General features: G+C 30.8%; 1 protein-coding gene across 2 annotated transcripts in view; it reads right to left on the bottom strand.

Annotated features, from left to right (window-relative positions):
* The window catches only part of LOC106720332, a 153381-nt gene that overhangs the window by 76996 nt on the left and 58536 nt on the right, over positions 1 to 17849 (bottom strand). For both annotated transcript variants that reach the window (XM_014514970.2, XM_014514971.2), the window contains one exon: positions 1869 to 1922. In XM_014514970.2, the coding sequence (XP_014370456.1) occupies positions 1869 to 1922 (54 nt within the window). The remainder of the gene's footprint in view (positions 1 to 1868; positions 1923 to 17849) is intronic.

Below are 17849 nucleotides of genomic sequence, written 5' to 3'. Positions count from 1 at the left end.
CGTTAAAAAGTAGCCTATGTTATTTCTGAGGCTCTAGAATATCTGTGTACCAAATTTCATTTAAATCGGTTCAGTAAACAATAGTAGGCGACACTTCCATACAAACTTTCACCCCCACTTTCAACCCCTTACAACCCCTTTTTCGCGTTAAAATATAGCATATGTCCATCCTCAGGCTCTAGACTATCTGTGTACCAAATTTAATTTAAATCGGTTCAGTAGTTTTGGCGTGAAAGCAAGACAGACAGACAGACAGACAGACAGACAGAGTTACTTTCGCATTTATAATATTAGTAAGGATTAAATACCAGAATCAAATCTTAAATCTTTCATACTTCATTGTAATATATAATATATATATAGCTGTGACCATAACATTTATGAAAATCAAGTAAATTTAACTTAATTACTTTAATTTGACAAAAGATTATAAACTACTATGTCAACGTGTTAGCAAAGCCTATCCAGTACGACGTAAAAAACAATGTCTTATAAAGAAGGTTACCTATAAATAGGTTTTAAAAAATTCTTAATATCAAGGTTGCGTCAATTTTCAGGAAGTGGACAATACAATGAGCTTTATCTGATGAAAACAAGCTAGGCATGCAAGAAGTTCTCAAATAAAAAATACTTGAGCGGTGTCAAGGGACACCTGGATGGAACGAAGTTCCTATGAATTTTCGATATATATTGTCACGTCGTTGCCATGGTTACTATAGCAAAAGTGTCGTGACAACTTTTCGTAAGAATTTTTTCCGTCTAGCCACCTTTCACAACGCGCCTTAAGGAACTTCGTTCCAAAAAATGTTGTTCTTAAAGGAGCACAACATCGAAATTCTTAGAGATAAGTTGATTTACTTTACTACCACGAGTATATTGTATTCATTCATCAAACAAATGAATAACCGATTTTTAGATGTAGTAACTTGAAGCAGTCATTGTATTCTACACCATAGCGAGAGCGTTAGCGTCACTATGACGCAATATGGATTCGTCTCTAATGGTATTACGCAATGGATTACCTAACTGGATATTTGGATAGGGTTTCTTGAGTCCATCCTTAAAGTGACGTACAAAACAACAGTGATTTTCCTGAATAAAAACCAAGGACTCGTAACATAAATGTTTTACAGCAAAATATTACGTATATCAAGACAACAGTGAACTAGGTACTGTTAAAAAATTAGGGAGACAAACACATTGGTATTTTCTTGTGAAATCAAAAGAACAAGTGATTGCCAATCAAATTTTGTGAGTTTTTATGTAATGATAATATTATAATCATCATCATTAGCTGGACAATTATAACAATTATAAATCAATAGTTATATTTATTTTTTCATTAGTTTTTAGCCAAAATAAAATTTTAAAGTTAAATAAAAAACGATTTTTTTTCTTTTTTAATCCATGTATAGCCATCTCGTGTAATATCACGAAAACAATTTTATTGCCCACAAATTAAATAAAATACAGCGACATCTGTTGAAAAATATTTAATACAATTCGAGTTGAAGAAACTCATGTTGTACATAGCGCCATCTTGTGAAACATTTGTAAAACATTAATGAAATACATGTATTTTTTTAATTGTCACATAGATGGCGCTTTTCGACTAAATTAAATTAATGATGATGTAGATGGCGGTATGTAGCAAGGCGAATGGGTTTTGACAAGTTGATATAAACGGCGATTTATTTGAAATTTTCGAAACTAGAATGAACATGTGCGTGGAGGATATATTATAGTTAATAGCTGAAGGATGTCGGTTTGTCGTCCGCATGTTGCCAAATAAGTCAAGTTTCATGCAAGTTTGATTAGATTTTGTACTAAATAAACAATTATGAAGAAATAAAAAAAAAATTACTCACCAGTGTCGTTGAGCAGCCCATTGATATCTGTCGTCGACCCATCGGCCGACATTGCTGCAACAAGACAAAGGGAATTACTTTTCTGTTCTTAATCTCTTTCCTAAACAATTTCAAATAATACTTCGTTTTTATAACAGAGTCTGACAGAAATATTAACATTGGTTACCATTATACCTATTTCTTAACTTTTAGGTAGGTTAGCACTTTGAATCGTATTAAATTATTTGTCATTTAAACCAACCATTATGTTATCGTCTGAAGAAGAATGTCTGCGGATATTCTGGCTCGTTTATGTATTAAAAAATACATAACTTTATTGCTTTTTCTAGCACACTAACACTCTTTCTTACTCAATGATATCTTTTTTTTTTTGTAACAAAGCGTCAATATATATTTTTATATTCTTATTTCTTGGCAATATACAATTACAATAGATCCTTAAGTAAGAAAGGAGGAACTATAGTTACGTCGTATCAAAGACACTGCTATGTAAAATATGACATATAGTGTTAAAATAAAGTAAAAAAGGATAAAGGATGCTAAGGTACACACTTAGTATAGACTTAGTTTGCTAACATTGCTCTCAAACGAATTTTTAAATACCAAAGCACAATGACAAAATGGCGTCATTAATGTTTATCTACAGATTATGTAATTGTGAATTTCTGTCATAACGAGTAGAGGCCGCGAGCAACGTTGCGTGGCGGATTGAGGCATGGTCATCTAGCCGGGTTTTTGGTACCAAAAAAAAATGTTATTAAAATGTCTCGGACCGGCACTCGCTGTATCTATTGTTGTTTTTTTAAAATCAAGTGGCGCTTGAACCATAAACTGTATACCAAACACTATATTTAACCACATTTGTAATCATTCACAGTGAATTTTCATTTCAGAAATTTTAAAAACTGTAAAAATGTTGATAAAAATTTCGTGAGATATATTTTCTAAATCATTACGATTATTTAGTACTTTCCTAGATTTTGTTAGATTATAATAAGAAGTTTTCGTGTAGAAATTTAAACATCAGGTACGCTTTTAAAGATGACCACTGTGACGTCATGTGACATATGATGATACCTAATGTTTTATAACAAAAGAACTTAAATGTTATATGATTTTACAATATCAAGAGCAGTGGTGAAAGTTAAAACTATTATTACTTATTAATATAATACTCGTATTTTGCTGATGTAGACGTTAAAAAAATAACAAATCATAAATTTTAAACAGATGAATCATAAGGACACAAGTCAAGATTGTTAGTGCGTTAGACCCCGGAAATTAATGAAAGGTTGTTTGGAGGAAAATTTAACATGCCACGAAATAATGATCCATACTAAAGGGCCAAGGCAAAGAGAGGAAAATGCGACACTACAGATTTAGTCACACCATATTAAAATAGTGTGTTCCTTGTCATTAAATATACCAGTAATAAAGAATTTTATTATCAGTGAGCAGAAAACAAGGATTTGTATCTTTTATTTAAAAGTTAGAGGCCTTTACAGTCAGATTTTGTAAGTTTTCTAAAACTTGTGCAGTCTTTGCAGTATATACAGTACAGGGTCGGCGTTAGGGTAGAGCGCGATCGGGCGGCTGCCGAGGGTACTGAACAGAAATGGCGCTATAGATCTGCGAATTACACAGCCTCGCGTAACCCTTTTAAGTTCCCTACCCCCAAGGTATGGTAAAAAAAAGAGGGACACCGTAGAAATCTCGCTCAGGGCGCTGGTAGAGTTAAAACCGTTAATGATAAAGTGCAATAATTATTTAAGGGGAAATAAGGTAAAGACATTCTTAGGTGAAATGCAGGCAGTTAGTTTCAAACGGATTGATTTTTCAAATTTTATTTTAAATTTTGCCTTATACATGACAGCAGATATAACAGAGCGGCGTGTTTGCTTATTTTATTGGCCTTCCTATCACAAAACAGTAGATACATACTGTACCTATACCTAAATGAAGCAACAATAATAAATCAACAAGAAAACCTCCTTCGTGAATTATAGTGTGTGTTATAAAATCCTAATGTGTACAGGCTGATCTGTTTTACAATTACGAGTACCTCGTTTGATATCGCTTCGTTTGACTGTCGGTATGCGGATAGCGGGACTATGCGCTGTGTGGTTACAATTCCTGGTCATAATATTATCCCATGCTATTGAATATATTACGACAGAATAGCTATTGCTCGTGGATTCGTCTACGTGTTATTACAAAAAAAAAAAAATTGACCCACTTTTCTTCATGAAAACAGATTGATTAAAAATTAAATTATCGTCCAAAAAACTGTGTCTAAAATGAACAAGAGGTTTTAAACATGTATTAATCTCCGTAATGCAATAATAGTTTGTTTATCAATCATTGCTGTGAAACTTGAATAAAAAAATCATACTTAGAGTTTATTTTTAAAGTCATTATAACGGTACGACATAATTAATGCGATTAAGTTTTTGCAAACATTTTGAAATAGGCACACTAGAAATGAATGGCAGTCACATAAAAGAAAAATACATTTTCTCATCGTATTTCGAGGTGAAGAACCTCACCTCACAGTCAAGGACCGTTTTATCACTCTTTACAATGATTTCACATTTCATATAACGTAAGGAAGTTAAAAATTTTGATTGCAGAATCGCTCAAGTATTAGTCACATTAAACGATTAGAGAAGGCTTGTGAAAATCAATCGTTAATTATTTAAATACCTTAGAACTACGGTACAAGGTACAAGGTACAGTCGTCGACAACAGTGATGCCAATTTTAATTAAATAATCTACGATCATATTTTTAAAAATAAGCACGTCGATTTTATTTTTATAAGTTACATTATATCGTCAGGAAATTGAACAATGACTGTTGCACTATTGAATTTTATGGCTACATAAAAAAATCTATGTAGTACTTAGTTTAAAAAATTGCGCGTAAAAAATATAATTTACAATACGTTGTAGAAGAAATTCAATTGATAGAGTTTTTCTAATAGTTTTTAATATTAAGATATATTTAGAATTAGAAATTGTCTAGGTTTTATAAGACTTGAAATAAAAATAAAAAACTATTAAAGTGTACAAGAATTAATCAATATACGCCGCTTCAATGTAAATGTTTTGGTGTGAACGAAGGTACTACAAATCCATATTATTACTAGCTGTCGCACGCGACTCCGTTCGCGTGCAGTTAAAAAAAACTTAGTAGGGTTATGAAAAGTATATAGTAGCCGATTTTCAGACCTACTGAATATGCATATAAGATTTTATAAAAATCGGTCAACCCGTTTCGTAACTAACATTGTGACACAAGAATTTTATATATAAGACTAGCAGTCGCCCGCGACTCCGTCCGCGCGCAGTTAAAAAAAACTAAATGGGGGGGGGGTTATGAAAAATAGATGTTGGCCGTAACTAACATTGTGACACGAGAATTTTATATATAAGATTAGATAAACGAAAACAATCTTTAGAAAAGATAAATTTAACTGGTACCATAAACAATACGCAAAAAAATTGTAAGTTAAATTTGTCAAGAACGGATAAAGATTTTATTTACCGTAAAAGTTATCCCGACAAACTATATTATCATTATGTTCGTGACTGTACGATATTAATGAACAAAGTACAATGTGATATTTAACAAGAAACATACAATATGTTTTATACGTTATTTTAATATGTTAAAAAAGTTACTTCCTGTTGTTATGTACCATAGTTACATCATTTCAAGATCTCATATTCAATGATGTATTTTCATATATGTATTTATATATATGTAAATTAAATAATACAAAGACAAACCTTTGACTCTATTCTAGATTATATCGACGCTGGAAAGCATAAACGCTGCAACCCTTGAAATCGCGAATATGTTTTTCACACGTTAATAATTTCAACCATTATCAAACGATAATGATTTTATTATAGGTTAGCACAAACTACACAACATTGCTAAATACCGCATGCTTGTAGGCGTATCAGCTCACGAGTTATCATTTTTTGGCTCTCCTGTAAAGTTCATACTTTCGGGGTTACAGCGTTTACGCTTTCCAGCGTCGATATACAAAAAGTATGAATTTTGTTTCGTACTAAGAGGACACGTGTCTTACAACTTTTACATTTACTTTTGTTTTTAAGTTACGAATGTTCTCGTTTAGTACTAAGTGAAAATCTTATCAACTGACGTAGAGAAATATTTACAATGTTTGTTACTGTTAACTGCAAAATATATTTTCACTATTATGTTACAATCCAGTAAACAGTAAAAGAATATTCTCATCTTTTCATTTGAGTACAGTCGCATACAAATTACGTTCTTGAAGGAACACATCAAATTGTACAGCTTTCATTGGCTTGTCGGAATAAATACCAGTTAGTTGTTAATTGCTTTATTTAATTTTGTTTTTATACTATTATTAAAAGGTCAATAAACTTATCGCCTCGTTAGTAATAAAATTCTTCAACATATCATTTTATGTTACAAAACATAGTTGTCTATTTAATTTTTATATTTACGTTACTGTTGTATTAAAAGTTTTGCAACATGTAACACTTCATTGCACGAGTGTACAATGATAATAAAATTGGATATTTTATTGTCGTCTTGTTCGAATCACGACACTGCTCTCTAGTCGGCAGTAAAAGAAATCTCATCAGTGCAGCATGCGCTTTCGGCCGTAAAGTTATGACAGATGGCTAACATTGAGATAGTTTTGTGGAACTAATCAACATTTCAACTAGAAATATTTTTTTCATGTGCCATAACACTATTTACATTTTATGGTAAAGTTTCAATTAAGCATAATTTCTCAATTATATATAAAGACAAAAAGTTCGTTCAATTTGTAAAGCAGTTAAAATGATCCATTGAAGTACAGAGTAAAAATCAATGTTCCGAGTTCCAAAGATCGAACAATTTAATTGTTCTTGGACTTTGACTACGTTTGTAATTAACAGGGCGTAAAAAAACTTCCCTGTAGTAAAAAAAAAACATCGCAACCTTTGCCTGAACGATGACCAGTCATAATTGTATTAACTTTGCCAGCAACAATACATAAATGACCTTGAACTTTGTAGTTACAACATCCATCAACCCACGCGTCTTCATTGTCAGACAGTAACCTAGCAAAGGTATCGTGAACACTATGATAATTATTATTTATTATATATATATATAGGTATTACCTTTGTATACATTGATGAACTTCTTTTTAAATAATAATTGATCAAGTGTAAAAAGCAATTCGTATAATTAAAAAGGTAACTTTTCCTATAAAACAAAATACAAACTAAGTATTCTTAGTAATATGATAACAGAGGCATCACTCAATGTCTTTGTATAGTAAATATCTTTATCATAATTTTGTGTACAATCGTCAACAAAACAAGAATGAGGAAGACGGTGTTACGTGACAGCGTGAATCAGCTGCATTCGGAAGTACGAAAAGAAAAATAAGCGTAGTTAGAGGTCAATTATATCAATTTGTATTCATACCGGCCAGCTAGGAACGAAGACACCAAATAGAGGTGAATGTGACAATGACACATAACAATATGTGAGGCCGTATTGTTATCAATCTTATACTACATATACAATTAATATTTACAAGTGTGTGTTGATATTATCCCGAAAAATAAAAACAGAAACAGAAATAAAGATGTTTCTAGCATCGATTATGGCCTTATAGTTTATTAAAAACCGAAGTGTTAAGTTTATTTTAAACTTTAAAAAGAAAATGGTTCTTCAAATTTTTTCACCATAATAAGTCTTAATGAGTGTATGAACAAAAAAAAGAATAACATATAAAACAAAATGTTTGGGTGAAAGAGGATATGCGTAAGAAGGGGGTAAATTCAGATATGACGGCTGATAGAAATGTATGGAGGAGTAGTACATACTGTGACAATAACGACCGATACGACCTTATATGGATAAGGGCAGGTTGATGATATAATACAAGACGTTTTTGATTTCTTTAAAGTTCTGCATCAAAAGTTGCTTTTAAAATTTCCTTAAATTTTAGTTTGGAAGATAATCGTTGATGATTTGTCTTTGTGCAAAAACACTAATAATCTTCACCAAGTTGGCGTGTCAACAAATTGTTCGCATCGCTGGAAAAAAATCATCTCTTGAATCGCTGGGCGTATCATTAAATTGTCATTTCAAACTTTTTTTTTTCTTGTGTCGTGTATTTCGTATAAGTAGGTAATATGAAAATGGATATTAATAACGTTTCTATTTTACTCATCTTACTTATTTTTATATATAAAATTTATAGCAAGAGATGCACAACTCGCTATGCATGGCTTTAAATAATTCATGTTTTAATGTAAACATCAAATAAAGTACTATTCCATCAATCAATAATGTCATATATATTGAATAATAAACATTATTTACATTTAATATTATCTCAGATAAATATATCAAAGGACTCTGCCGTATTCATTACTTAGATACATATTTAATAACGCAATATTATAATTATTTGTAAATCAAAATTAAAAATGTTATTGATTTAAAATCGATTCTCTAAACGTGAGATCATGCCTTGAAAGTTGGTACTTTATAAATTTGTATCTCCGAATGTAGCGACTCATATAATAATGATCGAACTTCAAGAAGTTCATTTGATATCATATTATTCGTCAATTTAGTATTAAAAATATATTCCCATACAAATTGTGTAATATAAATAACATTTAATAATGATGATATTAAAATGAACTGTTATGTAATCCTTTGCAGCATATAATTTACTATCCATAATATCTGAACTGTAGATTGACATCTTATCTTTAATAAGGAAAACGTGTTAGATAGACTGTATAAATATTAGCTTAGTTAATTAGAGAAATATTTATAGTAATGTAGTATAATGTTCTAATTTAATGAGATACATTTCTTATTTAATTATTATAAAATACTCGTATATATAATGTAAAATAATCTTATATTTAAAATCTCATGTCACAGTGTTAATTACCATACTCCTCCGAAACGGCTTGACCGATTGTTATGAAAATTTATATTCATATTCAATAGGTCTGAGAATCGGCTACTATTTATTTTTCATACCCCTATTAAGTTTTTTTATAAAAACGCGTGGACGGAGTCGCGGGTGACAGCTAGTAATAATATAAAAAGGAAAGATTTGATTGTTTGTTTTTATGCATTGAAAAGACTCTGAAATTACTATACCGGTTTGTAAAATTACTTTACTGTTTGGAAAGCTATACTGTCCTCGAGTAACATAGTCTATATTTATTATTAAACGAAGTCGCGGACAACTGCTAGTAGATAACAAAGTAATTACTTAAGTACTAAGTAAAACTTAAGGAAATCAATGATAAAGTATTGATTTCAATGTTATCGGGGAAAACCCATTTTATTTATTAAAGTTAAACATTATGTTTTAGGAACATTTGTTCTTTAAATAAACAAATGATGTCTACGTGGTTTGGAATCAAAATGTACGGGACTACGTGTGCATTTTTATTCACTATAAAAACTATTCTATTAGACTTTATTGATAAGGAAAATTGTTGGTTAAATTTTATTTGAAAAGTTCGGAGAAAAATTTATTACAAAACTATCTATTTCGAAGTCTATTTATAACTGTTTGAACCTGTTTGTAACTTCACTAATAAATAATTACGCCTCTATATTTTCACAATCACAATTTTAAATGTTTACGATATATGTGTTTTAAGTCAATAGAACAAAAACAGTTAATAACTTATGCTAAAGTCGTCAATAGGTGCTACTTAACATAAAATCACACAATAACATCGATTTAAAATGTAAGGGGAAAACCCATTTTATTTATTAAAATAACTTACTTGCATAGTTTCGTTAGCTAGGTATAGGAATCATGCAAGTTAGAAAGAAATGCAGTAGTACCTACTTATATTATTTTAAGACAGAACTTCTTACATTCTAATTCATCACATTATATTAAAGCAAACACAAAAAAGGTACTTTATTTCCCAATAGCTCGATATTTTTGAGCGTAAAGAAATTATGCTAAGTTATATTCAAAGAACAGAAAAGAATAGTTGTTTAGTACCCGATTGTCTAATCAATTCCATTATGACCTGTAGCATTAACGACGTGACCGTTTTTGACGTTTGAAGTTTCGTTCGATTCGGTCTGAGTGTCAAAGAGGCATATGCAAGGAATTTTTTTCATTGTAATTAAAAAATTGTGTTTGTGTTTTTGAATTATGTTATCTTAATGTATTAACATTGTCGTCTGTTATTTTTCATGATTGTTGCATTGTCACGATTCTTAGTTCGCTGTTGCATTATTTACATTACAAAAGATAATTTTCCTAGAACGAGTCGATGAAGAATAATTGTTTTTCAAGCAATTAAATTACTTTGGCCTTGAGAGTGAGGCTTTGCGCGGCGCAGAGATAGTGCATTGATAACAATATAATGCCGCACTAGTGTTTTATTTAAACTGGTGCATTGTAACGGTTATTGATCTCCTAGACCTAGATGAATCAAGCGAGATACTGTTCTGTAATACAAGTATTCTACAGTCATTGTCTGCGATGTTCATGAAGATTTTAAATGCCGGATAAGTACTCTGTTTTGACACTTGGAATACATAATTGTTATCTCTGTTTTGTGTAATTCGAGTAGAGTTTGTGGACAGTAAGTTTCACCTCAAAAGTGGTACATTATCTTAACGACAACTTCAAAACAGCGGAATTAAAAATAGAGACGGTAAGGACCTAAAGGCATGGAGGGGAACAAATAATAGAGGGTCTGTCAACCCTTCCAGACGCGAGGGATTCTAAAAGGGAAGCTTTATTTTCTTATATGTGGGATGTGTATTAAATACCTAACAAATTGACTTTTCTACAGTGATAAATTACGGTAGAGTCGGGTTACGCACAAATTGGAATCAAAATTTAATGACCAAAAGATTTAATGACCATCTTGTGAACATTAAATTTTTGTCTGAATTTATCTTATTATTTTTTCCTATTTTATTTATTTACTGTTATGAATTGCATTAATCTTGTAACATCGTCTAGTAGTAAAAGGGGTTATAAAATTTATTACGTTAGTAAGTAATTCCTGCGCTAATATCGCCTCTAACAATTAACGCCACAATAATCCGAGTCGTATCACTAGTTTCTATCAAACGATAACTGGATCAAGTGCATCAATAGAATGCAGTTTATTATCGATAACTCTAAGCCTTTTATGTACACCACTTGTGGTTAGTATTTGTTGAGTGTTCGATTTATCCTCTGATTTACGATAAAAATTAAGAACCATTAAGGTATTTTTCTACCATTTAATTCAATGAAATAAACCGGATAAGATAACTTTTTGCACATTGGAAGGCCCAAGGTGATAATTAATAATGTTTTAATTATCTGAAAGTTGATATATCGCTTGTTCTTACAAAACAGACTACGATATATGTATACGTACTGCCCACGAAGTGTAATGCCACGACCTTTTGACCTTAGCGTGCTTTTTCGCAAATTGGCCATTTGTTAACCAAATTATATCTCGCCACACCCAAGCTTCATTTTTACCAGTAATTCGCTAATTTACAAATTGGTATGGATTAGTAGATTCCATATCTTTTTACATTCATTTAATGTCCAAAATTTAATACAATGTAACTCTCTTACCATCATCATTACTATCATCTGCCTATATAAGTCCACTACTGGACAGAGGCCTTCCACGATACTTTTCTTAATAGGCGGTCTCGTATTGTTCACACTCCTGCCGTTCTCACATCATCAACATACATAACCGACCATTTGAGACTAATGATTTCAAAAATTATATCGATGTCCGCACACTTAAAATAACTAGGGTTAAGAAATATTCAAAACTTTTTTACTATGAGGAATGTCAAAGCATTTATTTTTAAAGCTCCAGCAATACGAGTAGCTACAAAAGGAACAAAGTCACATAGCTAGTTTATAACAACATGTGACAAAAATGTCAACACAATGAGGACAGTAATACTCGTACCTAACACGGTCAACATCTTAGCGAGTGACTGTCGTTTGTTACACAATTTCGTATCATAGGATTATAGTGTGCATTGCAATGCTCGTCGACCTTATGGCCGTAGAGATATCTAGAACAATTTATTTATAGCCTACACATATTCACACCCTCCTATTAATAACCGTGCATTAGATAAAATATTGGTATTATTAAATGAAACTAGTTGTCGCCCGCGACGCCGTCCGAGCGGAATTAAAAAAAAAACTTATTAAGTAGCCTATGTGTTCTTCCAGGCTATTTTCTACACCTGAGCCAAATTTCATCGACATCCGTTGAGCCGTTCCGTACATACTTTCAAACAAACATCCATCCATCTAAACATTCGCATTTATAATATTAGTAAGATTAACTTACTAGAAAATGTTTATGATTGGTTTCTAAAATAAACTTGTAATACTTGAAAAAATAATTAACATAAGAGAGAATAAAGCTTCTAAATTTTCTTTTAAGTAATTTGAGAAAGTAATAAGAAATGTATTGTAAAAACTAGATATCTTATTCAGTGTCAATCAACACGATGAACATCTATGTTAATTTAGAGTAATTGTATAGTGTATATCCAACGCACGATAACAATATTTACGAGCATAAATCTACATAAACAACTATACAACATACAGACATAACACACAATATGTGTGATTTGCACAGAGACAGTTCCTATTTGTCCTGCACTTGAATATGTTTGTACCAGGATGCTTGTGGTTCTTCAGGAAGTGGTGAATACGTACTCGTACATACGACCAGTTTACTTATGCACCAAAGAAAAACAAAGAAATTTTGAAATTAGAACAATAGAATTATATTGCAGGATAGTTAACACAACCTTATTTGATATTAAAAAAATGTGATTTTGAGTACATATGATTAACATTTTGTTAACATGTGAAGTGAATGTGGAGATAAAGCGTATAAAGCTATTTTTTTGTCAAAAAAATCTTTGGTCATGAATTATGGTCAATGGGCGACCACAAATCTACAAGTCCCACTGATAGGGTTAAAATATAGAGTAATGTCTGATTTATATGAAAAGTAAAAACTTTTAAATTTAAAAGAAAATTGCAGCCAATGTCAATATACACTTTATTTGTGTAAGGTTAATAACTGATTTCTTTTCGCTTGTAATTTTCGTATATGAAATAACAGGTCGTTTTAGTTCTAATTAACGTTTTACATTTCGCAACATTACGGGCAATATTACCAGTAACGTGTTTATTGCTTTACTCGCTATTGTTCCATTTTAAGCATATTTTTAAAGTTATTTTGTAATCTCGTTTTTTAAACACTGAATTAAAAACCGAATTATCTTTGAAATAAAATACAAACAACAACATATAACAAATACACTCAACTAATACAACCAAAAAACAGAGACGACTAAGGGTCTGTACAGACAGAGCAGATATTTTTATCGAAAATAAAATTGAGCTTTATACGATTGAAACTTAATCTTACTTTTCACGGCTTTTATACGCTTGCTCTTGATAAGAAAAATTTGCTTTGCTTTCCGCACCGGTCTATGTAAACAGACCCTTACGCAAGCTAACTTTAGTTATGCTAGTTTTGCTCATCAAATATCTATGCTAAAAGCTATGAAACCTTATTATACATATTCTTCTATCGTATTTTGATTAATATAAGTTAATTTTTTTTTGTTGATCTAATAGTTAAACACTTTGTAATACTTTTATAGCAAGAACGTAGTCACGCGCAACAGCAATGTAAGACGGAAAAAAAACTTATGCTTTTGTTAGCACTAATTGCCTTTGGATATTATGACACGTATTACGAGATAGGAAAATGGCGTCCGTACTTTGTTTTTTCTTCGCCATTAATTTATTATATTCTTAAATTATCAGGGTAATATGTTTTGCTTAAATTGCTAAGTAAAAAGAAAATGAACTATGTGATGCATTTGTTTTTGAACATCACATAGTATTTGAAGAACGACCAATGAACTTAAAATACGTTTATACAATTTCAAGGACAAAATGAGGCGACGAATAAAAACATTTTTTCATGCACGAAAGTTGAAATGTATACGATAAGAATCTAATGATTAATAATGGATATGTACGTGAAAAGGTCAATGTTAACGACTTAACTAAAACTAGCTTTTCGTTTAGCAACAACAAAAATAAAGGTGTGATTATATTATTTATGCTTTTTTTTAATATGTTATCTTATGCGCTTCTGCTTCGCGTATCAAGTTTATTTAGTCTGAACATTGGTTATGGTAGTATTTTTCTAATATTGTCATGCCCTCTAATTTTTTATCAAAATAATGTCCCTGAACATGTTTGAAGTCGGGTAAAATTTACATATTTGTAGCACTTTTTTGCTTTTTAATATTTTATTTTATTTTATTCAGTCCAAGACAATGAAAACCGCATTAATCCAGTATTTCTATATTTATATTTGAATTATGTAACAACAAATTGATAGCTTCATTATTTAAAATGAATTCTAAGTCATGGGCTTTGTATCAATATAACGAGTTTAAGAGTTACATAATAGCAAAATAAAGGTTATTTTATAATTCATTTCAAAAGTAAATAGAATAAAAGTCCCACGGTGGTTTTTAGTATTATAGAATTTATTTTCTGAACAGTTGAGTCATTGTATCATGGCCTCTAGTCTTAAAATAATTGGTAAAAAAAGTCACGTGTACAGACAGCAAAATTAGTGTTTTATATAAAATAATAAAACATTTACGTTGTTATTCGCTAGTGTAGCCATTCCTTTATATTTAGTCGTCAGGCCAGTTCATGAAATTAGACACAATTCCTATCACGACTGTTTTATCAAGAAGTTTCACAACTGTTTAAATATAATGCTAAGCAAACTCCAATTTTAGAAGGTAATGTTGACAAACATAGAACTTTATGGTCCCGTAAATAAAAATTCATTTCATAAAATCTTACTACTTACTGATTTTATAAATGCGAAAATTTGTATGGATGGATATTTGTTGGAAGGTATCTTCGGAACGGCTCAATGGATTTGGACGAAATTTAGCAAAAATTATGTTTTTTAATCCCGTGCGGACGACAGCTTATACTACAAAAAATCTGTCAGGAACAAGTCACGTACACAGGGCCAGATAATATTTGTAGGAATATGGATTCATAACTAGATTCAAATAGAATTCTATAAAATTTAGCATAGAAATCAAAAGTAAGGTAACTTACTGCGGGTTTCTGAGAGTAAAATCTCCGCTTAAAACATAGTGTTATATACGCATAGATCGTGGTCTCAGGAACCTACGGATAGCGTATAAATGCGGTTTGTAAGCAATTACGATTCAACGCAATTGTGTGCGCATGGCAATTTAAAAAAAAAAGTAAGCATATGTTAAGAGATTTTGCGGTTTTACAGCAAGCTGCTGCATATATACATGCTGCATTCGAATCGATACGACTGTCTGAGAGCGAGTTGCATTTCCTATTAGGGTTGAACATAAAATCTTAAATATCAACATGTTAATTACACTAATACAGTATTAATCTTACTTCTTACTAATATTGGATTAATATAATTACTAGATGGATGGATGGATTTTTGTCACAAGGTATTTCCAGAACTCCAGAAATTTGGAATAGATGTAGAACACAGTCTGGAAGAACACATAAGCTACTAATTAAGTTTTTTTAATACGGCGATAGCTAGTTATTCATAAGAAGATAGCCGACAATTCGGTTAAATCTAAAAATTGTTGCAGTTTGTAATAAGACAAACATTTTATACTATATAATTTTCTAAGTGTAATTATTTTACTAATAAACAAAGGAAAATTTAAACTTTCAAATATGATGAAACGAACTGAAATGCATGGTTAGCTTTGTATGTAGCTCATAAGAAGCAAAATTGTACCTCAATTTCACTTTAAATGTTTTGTAGAATGTTATAATTGAATTTAAATTAAAATAACAACCTTAAGTCATACAACATCAATTTACAAAAAGAAAAGAATAATAAAAACCAGTGCAGTGAACGTCTGCTAAGTTGCATTAAGTGGCTCTGCAACGTTGATATGAATTAAAAACGAGCACCTAATATTTTTTTTTATTTTAAGTACTCTACCTACACGTCGCAGTTGCGATAAGTTGCCAGTACATTAAGATTAATAAAATTGTTTTTTTCTACCTTATGTTTGTTATCAAAGTGTTTATGACAAGATACGCTGAAGGAGATGAGATGAACTTTATATCAAGATGGGAAAAAAATCTTTTTATACGCACCTTGGGAGAAAAGTAGGACATTGCCACTCCCGATTGTCACATTGACAATAATCCTCGTGTCACAATATCCTACTGTTCGTAGGTAGGTTGCGTAATATACCTACTGTTATTTTTATCCAACAATATTATCTAAAGAATCAATAATAATAAGCTAAACTGTGTGCAGTTTAAGGCTATGATTCAGAACATAACCATTAATGACACAAAAAGACATTACAATTTCATAATATAAAACTCTAGTGTCACGATGTATGCCTTAAACTCTTAAACAATTAAAAAGGATAAGCATTTTGATTTTTAAATTTAACTGAACATTTATTCCTAAATAATGTTTGTATGGATGGACGTTTGTTTGAAGGTATCTCTAGAACGGCTCAACGGAACTTGCTGAAATTTGGCATTAATGTATAACATAGTCTGGAAGAACACAATGCTATTAATTTTAATTTTTGTAATTTTTTTACCTAATTCCGCGCGAACAGAGTCGCTCGCGACAGCTTGTATTCTATAAAACCAATTGCACACTTTCTTCTTTTAGTTACTACTTGTACTACTTACATAGAGATTAGAATAATTACTGCAGCCATGCGAAGTGACAGTTACTAATAGACAGTTTATCAATATTAACATCTGGTAAGAAATAACATTGAACAAAATTGCATTTGTAAAACAACCAATTACATCCATTTTATAGATAAAGAATGTCAGGTGTCTATCTAATTTTCAATTAAATGCAAAATTTCCTCGTATTTGCTTAAAGTTGCATAAGTTTACTTTCTGTTTACAGCGATAGTCTAGTTAAGAGTATCGAGGCTGGTTTATTCGCACTTATTGAAAAAGTAGTTCTATTTACTTACGCAAGTTAATGTACTAGTTACAATTAAACTCGCTATGATCGGTAGCCCACAATCGATTCAATATAAACACACCTTTAGGTTTCGATAGGTTGAAATAAAAAAATTATAACATAAATTCTAGCAATCATACATTTTTTTGCAATTACATACTAGCATAAAAATAACAGAAGAAATTAAAGTTTAAATAAGTCTTAAACAAGCAAAAACAAACTGTTTTATTTACCTATTTTACCGAACAAAATTAATATCTGAATGAAAATTTCTAATATTTCATATAAAAATTCATCTGATCAGTATTAAGAAATTAACATACATCCCATCAGTAAATTCGGTAGTTCGGTAACATTTCCAAACATGTCTATGAGCAGCGATCACTTCGCAACCTTAATACTATGAAAAACAGGTTTATCTGATAGAGTTGGCCTAGTAAGTACTCGTAGTAGATCTAATGTAAGAGAAAGGCGATCCTAAATTCCCCATCCAGGAAGAAACCTACTGCGAATACATACATACAAATAAACCCGGATAATAAATGAACTAGTGTAATTTATATTAAAATGACTCTAATTTACGCGGGCACATAAAAGTATCGACCATCTTCATACAACTCGAGACAATTAGCGTTGACGTCAAAACATTAATTTTTTTTTTGCTCTAACAACTCCTTTGTGTTTATTTAAACTGTTTTAAAGGTAGGTACGTCATTCTTACTTACTTTTGTAAGTTTAAGGTATTATTTTTGTAGAATTAATTAACATAATTTCATTTTTAATATTGACATGAAATTCTTGGAATCGATAATACTCGTAAATACTAGAAAAAATACTCTATAATGTACATTGTC

The sequence above is a fragment of the Papilio machaon genome, chromosome 8 (genome assembly GCF_912999745.1).
Source record: "Papilio machaon chromosome 8, ilPapMach1.1, whole genome shotgun sequence".
NCBI lineage: Eukaryota > Metazoa > Arthropoda > Insecta > Lepidoptera > Papilionidae > Papilio > Papilio machaon.
The sequence above is the reverse complement of the archived record's forward strand: the minus strand, read 5'-3'. Positions and strand labels throughout refer to the sequence as shown.